We start from the raw sequence: 7132 nt of genomic DNA, 5'->3' as shown, positions 1-7132 counted from the left end.
CCCATCTCGCTCGCTTCTCTCTCTATTTTAGTGTATCTGGTAGCAAAAATATATGTACCTAAGTGTATCTTCCTCAATATATATGGTAGGTTAGTGGTAAGATACGTAACATTTTGTAAGTATAGATAATAATATAAATAATAGTGAAATATGTCTATAGTTTTCTCTATTTTACAACAAAAGTTCACAAATCAAATAAGTGGACACCAAACCCATAAAAGAAAATAGCCCATTTCTAAGTCCGGCCCATTGAAGTGTGATAATCTACCTAACTTATCGTCCAAAATGAGTTGATGGTTAAACTTGTTTTCTAGAAACAATTTTTTTCAAAAAATCGTTGATCCTATCGCCAACAAAAGGAAACAAATGGTCTTGTTAATTATCTATAATAATTCATTGTTATTATCGCGAAAATCGATATAAAAATCTTATAAGATGGTAATTAATTATCATATGACTAAACTAAACGATGTGTTTTGATTTGAAACAAACTAAACAATGTGTTTTGATCTGAAACACACTTTAAAGAAAGTAAAGATCATAACAAAGAAAAGAAGTCATGAAGAATAAGATTCCAAAGGCTTATTAGCTAAGGAGGTAGAGAAATGGGAAAAACAACAAATGGACATGATAATTGATCATCATCAACCTTCGGATTCATCATGTACCAAAACACAATAAATATTTTTGATGGCCTGAGATTTCTATGATTAGATTAATCGAGATTGAGAAGGTTAGCGAAATTTCTGCGAAAATAAAAGATCGTAATAAAAGTAATGATAAAAAGAAACCAATGAATAATTCGTCCATTCATTTCATATTGAAACTTTTCTTTGTTGCTAGTGTTTGTTTAAAAAAAAAATCACTGCACAGTAATTGTTTAAAAAAAAAATCACTGCACAGTAATTTTTTTAAAGATGATTTATGCAATCATAAATCTAAAATTTCATTAGTAAATCATTCTTACCATGAACCCATTTGAAAAATATACAAGTAGAACAAAATCACAGCAATACAGCATCACTTAGTTCAATCAGGGAATATGATATACACGTCTAGGGTATACATAGATCGGTTTGATTTGATTTTCCATTAAAAAAATCTAAATCAATTAAAATATAAAAACCAAATTAAATCATATAGAGTCGGTTTTTCCGATTTCGACATTAGTCGGTTCTTTCATTTTTTTTGATTTTTTATAATTACACAGTATTTGAAAAAGTGTTCAAATATTTTTCCACTTACTTGTGTGATAAATTAAACTTAAAAAATGTTAAATGAACAGAAATTTTTGAAAAGAATGCAGAATTTACATGAGTACAAAATATTTTTTTTGAAATATCAACGTTCATTCTGTTAAATTAAGAAAATTAAAGGCTAGAGACAAACTGCATACAAAAGATATTTACAAAGTAAATTATTAACTACAAATTTGAAAAACTATAACAATATAATTGTAACTTCCGATCTTAATACAAAATAAAATATCTACAACTTTTTCAAGTCCAAATTTAAAATAAAATATATAAACGTTGAAAACTATAATCTAACTAAAAATATATCAACAAAGTAGATTAAATGTAAATATTATTTTTCATCTATAAATAAAATAAATTTTAATATATATATATATATAGAGAGAGAGAGAGAGAGATAGATAGAGAATTTGGTTTGAGTTCGATTTGACTTTTTTTCTTCTAACACCAAACCTAACCACGAATCGGTTTTTTTATCTATTTGATTTGATTCATCGGTTCGGTTTGACTTGTACGCCCCTATACACATCCTAAGACGTCACACGTCGGATTTTTTTTCGGTTTGATTTGATTCATTGGTTCGGTCTGACTTTATGATTTGAGTTGTACACCCCTATACACGTCCTAAGGCGTCACACGTCGGCTTTTTTCGATTTGATTTGATTCGTCGATTCGATTTGACTTTACGGTTTAACTTGTACACTACACGTCCTAAGGCGTCACACGCAAGCACACATAAGGACAGTATAAAGGAATTGTTCCATTATTCCTCTCTAATAATAGTAGAATCAATGGCGCAGAGTCCAAAAGAATGAAGACTATTAATGTTTAATAAGATTTCAGAACTCACCAAGGAGGTTTGGTTTTGCTTTGACAGTGAAAAGGAGTCGCAGCATCATTTCTTTGAAACCAACAGAGCAATGAAGGAAACAAAGTGTTAAAAAGAAGGGAAAACTAAAGCGGGTTCAATAGAACTATCTTGAACTTGTTTAGTGCAGGTTACTTCTTCTATGTGGTTTTTGAGCTATTGCGTAGAAGCAGAGGTTTTACCCTGTTCGTTGTACCCAAAGGATAGCAGTTGCGGGTTTCCCTTGTCATAAAAAAAAAGGTACTAGATTGTTGCTCCACTTTTACTTCAAGGATACAAAAAATCTCAACTACAGCGGTCAAACTTTTCACTCACCTACTGAGAGTACCAAATAATCTTTACAGACTCTTTTCTCCTTAGAGCCGAGAATCTTGCAAAAACAACATCTCCGCAAAACAACCTGACATTCAGATTGAGCAACTACAGAGGCATGACACTCAGGTTCAAAGGACTATCAAGGGCTTGATATCTCATTTGTAATGCTTCTAAGCGTTGTGAATTTCAGAGATGAATCTTAACAACGTCTAGATAAACTGGGATGATCAGGCTAATACTTGAACATCATGAATATAAACAAGCTTGCTCAACATAAAAATCTGATATCATACTCGCAAAATGAATACACAACAAAACGGAAGATCATTATTTCAATATTTTTGGACGGGATAGAAGCATGAGATATAAGAGGTTCTTCTTTCTATATAATGAAAGAACAAAAATGCGTAGCAAGATACAAACAATCACACAATTAGAAAGAGTAAAATAAGATTACGGAAACGTTTATCAGAATTCTCATTCTCAATTACATGAACAAAGAAAACATTACCTCATGTTCGAGTACAAGACGAGTCAAAATCATCAGGAGCAACTCTAGCAATCCAATTGTTAAGTGTCCTCTTAATATCAGCATGATTAACATAAGCCAATTCATACATACTACACAAATTCACCACAAGAGTCTCATTCAACGCGACAGTCGGAACCCTCTCCAATGCATTCTCCAACACCTTAATAGCATCCGATAAATCCCTCGAATACATCAAACACAAAGCCTTGTTATTCATAGCCACCATATCCATTCCATCCCTCTCGATACACTCTTCGTACTCCCTTACCGCAGAGACATAATCCTTCTCCACTATATACATCAATGCCTTACTCCTACTCACCAAATTCCTCAACCCCACTTCACTTTCACTCCCTATCATCCCCTCCACCGCGCTAAACGCCTTTTTCGCACCCTCCACATCTCCATACTGCATTTTCACATATCCTAATTTCGACAACACGTTTGGATCATCATCACCACATATTCCAATCAGCTCATTCAACAAACCCAAACACAATTTGAAATCTTTTTGACTCAAATGATGACTAATTATCGTATTCAACACTAAAATCTCCCTTCTTTTCCACAAATCTTTACTAGGGTTAGTTAAAACTTTCAATTTTTTCGATCTAATAAAATCAATAAGTGTATATAACCTGTCGAGCGATTTCATCCGCTGAGCGAGAGAGTAAGGAAGATAAGCATGGAGCCAACGGAGAGCAAAAGGGACGAAATTGCCCTTCATATTGGGGTAATGATTAGGGTAATTCTGGTAATGGAATTGTGGGGTGTTGAAATCTTCGCCGTCGAGGAGGGTTTCCAGCTCTTGATTAGCATCGACGGGACGGCGGAGCTTGGTGAGTGCTAAGACGTTGAAAGTGAGGTACGTGAGGTGTTCGTGAGGTTTAGTGAGGAGGTTGAGGGACCGCGCATGGCCGACCTTGTCGAGGATTGACTTCCACGCGCCGCGGGTGGCTAGGTCTTGGAGATCGGAGAGGTCATGGCAGATGGCGTTTAGGGAGGTGTATGGGTTGTTTAGTGGATCGTCAATGGCAGTGGTGGTGGCCGCGGTGGCAGTGGCCGCGGTGGCAGCGGTGGTGGCGTCGGGTTGTGGTGGATTCGGGTCGGGTAATCCGGTGGTATCCATGGCGGAGAGGAGTTTTGGTCGGGGAGCTGAATTGATCTGGATGTTGTAAGTGTTGAAGGCTTTTTGGTTTTGAAATTTCGGGTCGGGTTCTCAATTGGGTTGGATTTGAGAGGGATCTAGATCTATTGAATTTTAAAAATTTTTACTCATAATAATTAGAAATGATATTCAATCGATTTGCGGAGATGAGAATGCTAAGTTGAATTTGTAATCATACTAGTTAGGGATGGATATTCGGGATAAGGTAAGAGTGATATTTATAGTGAATAAGATTAGAGAAGTGAGACTGAGATGATTTGAACATGTGAAAAAAGATGCGACGATGCACCGATGAGGTGGTGTGAGAGGTTGGTTGTAAAGGGTACACAGAGAGATAGAGATCCACCGAAAAAAATATTAGAAAGCGGTAATAAGATAAGATATGACGCAACTTTACATTACTGAGGATATGACGTTAAATAGGAAGGTGCGCAGGACATGTATTAAGGTAGGAGATTAGTAGATAGCGTAGTATTGTTGTCTTGCTTAGGGTGATTGCTGCTTAACAACGTGCTAGTTGCATTACTGTAGTTTTTGCTTTTTTTAATATACATCAATTTATTTTACTGTTTCGATAATCTATTCTAATATGTTGTTTATTGTATTTCGATTATTGTATTATTTTGTTGTTGTTGCTCCCTTCTGATAGACTTTGCACTGTCTTCTCGTGACATGCTATATTTTTTATCTTAATATTTAGAATAGTTGTATTTGAGTCAAGGGTCTTTCGAAAACAACTTCTTTACCTTCACAAGATAGTAATAAGATTTGTGTCCATTCTACTCTCTCCGACCTTACCATAAATTATTGTTGTTACTCCTAAATCCTAATAATACTTTTTGTATATATAATAATTGCTTGGGGTTCGATTATTTCATAATTAACATCGAAAGTGTCATTTTAAAGAGTAAAATGTTCTCTTAATAAGACTTAAGAGTTGTCTTTCTAAAGCATTCATGAGACTCAAAGGTATGTATATGGTGAGTTCGGAGCCTAAAGGGTGAAAAATGTTAATAAAAATTCTAAAACGGTATATGAATTATTTTTTTAACTAAAACGGCAAAATCGCTCATTAAGTAGCGATTTTGTCCGTCGAAAAAAGTAAAATCGCTGCTATAACAGCGATTTGTTAAATTTATTTTTTTTCTAAAAAAAAAATTAAAACAATTATCACTTCCGAAGGAGCGATTTTCAAAAAATATATATTTTTTATTATATTTTTGTTATGTCGCTGCTGAGGCAGCGACTTGAGTTCAAAAATTTTTTTTAATTATTATTTGTTTCTTTTTTTTTTTAAGTTTAAATAATTTTTTTTAAAAAAAAATCAAATCGCAGCAGTTTTTAATTAAATTTTTTTGTTTATTTTTTAAAATCAAATCGCTGCCAAGTAGCGATTTTAAATAAAATTCTTTTTTAGCGATTTGATTTAAAAAAAAAGAAAAAAATTTAATTAAAAACCGTTGTGATTTGATTTTTTTTAAAAAAAATATTTAAACTTAAAAAAAAAAAGCAAAAAATAATAATAATAAAAAAATTAAACTTAAGTCGCTGCCTCAGCAGCGACATATTAAAAAAAGAAAATTTTAGTTTGGAAATCGCTCCTTTGGGAGCGATTTTGTTTAATTTTTTTTTAAAAAAAAATCAAATTTAACAAACCACTGCTATTGCAGCGATTTTACTTTTTCAAGCGGACAAAATCGCTACTTCATGAGCGATTTTACCGTTTTGGTTAAAAAGAAATTTTATATACCGTTTTGAAATTTTTGTTAACATTTTTCACTCTTTAGGTTCCGGACTTTGTATATGGTAATAAAAATACGAGAAAAGACATAAAGACACCATCGAAGTTGTCTCATATTTGCATAAAGACACCTAAACTTTTAAAGTGTCCTATCACACCACTAAACAACTATATATCGTTGTAAATTGACCATTTTTACTCATTCCGTCGTCTATGTAATGCGCCTGTTGCTCACTCTCTAGGTAACCCGACCCGACCCTTTTTTTTTGAAGAAAATTCGTGAACTCCTTTTCATTTCATTTCTCAACTTTTCCCTAAAAAATCAAACGAAATACACAGTGTTGCTGTTGACGATAGTGTTGTTGTTGACAATCTCGTTGTTGATCATTGTTGATCGTTGTTGATGTGTATTTGTGAAGATTCTTGGAGATTGAAGGTCTAACATGTTAGGGTTCTAAAATCTTCACTTTTTTTCGATTATTCTGATTTTATGGATTATTATAGTGTAGAAGTGTTAGAATCGACCTCCTACAGTTGCCATTGTTACAAATACGATTCAACATTGCATTTGACATTTTCAATCAAAAACTAACCACAAAATTGAGAAGAAATTCAACCATAAAAAAACTTCAAATTAACGTTTCTACTGGAAATTAAAAGAGAAAAGACGAATTCCTACCTTATTTTCTTGAGGAAGATGATGAAGTCATCAAAAAGAGAGCACCAATATTGTTCTTGCCATGGAAATCAAAATTTTAGGGCTACCAAAGGCTATTTTTGAGTTTAAATCGGGGAAGATACAAAAATTGATTAAATAATTAATATTAAAGAAAGAAAATGACATGTGGCTGTTTTAAACTGGTAAATAAATGGACCATGACGCGCCTAACGTGCGTGTAAACAACCCAGATGAGTTAATGGGTAAAAATGACCAATTTACAACGATATATAGTTGTTTAGTGGGGTGATAGGACTCTTCAAAAGTTTTGGTGTCTTTATGCAAATATGGGACAACTTCGATGGTGTCTTTATGTCTTTTCTCTAAAAATACTTTGTCAATAGCATGAAGCTTGCATAAAATTTAGGTATAATCCGTGAAGACATTTTTTTAAATTTAATATATTTATTTTAATTCATTTTAATTGATTAAATTTCTCTATTAATGTATGTATGTTTTTTTACTTTGAGTTAAAATCTAATATTTATTTTATTTTTTATACATGTGATGTCAAAGTCAAACATATCTTAATAA

The 7132-nt window shown here is 32.9% G+C and overlaps 1 protein-coding gene across 1 annotated transcript; it reads right to left on the bottom strand.

The window, feature by feature from the left end:
- Positions 1 to 2740: 2740 nt before the first annotated feature.
- Positions 2741 to 4218, bottom strand: LOC107018496 (trafficking protein particle complex subunit 12). The gene has a single exon (XM_015218993.2). It carries the CDS (start codon positions 4098 to 4100, stop codon positions 2952 to 2954), a length of 1149 nt encoding a protein of 382 aa, XP_015074479.1. The 5' UTR covers positions 4101 to 4218; the 3' UTR covers positions 2741 to 2951.
- Positions 4219 to 7132: the final 2914 nt, after the last annotated feature.

Source organism: Solanum pennellii, chromosome 5 (genome assembly GCF_001406875.1).
Source record: "Solanum pennellii chromosome 5, SPENNV200".
NCBI lineage: Eukaryota > Viridiplantae > Streptophyta > Magnoliopsida > Solanales > Solanaceae > Solanum > Solanum pennellii.
This window is presented reverse-complemented; position numbering and strand designations above follow the sequence as displayed.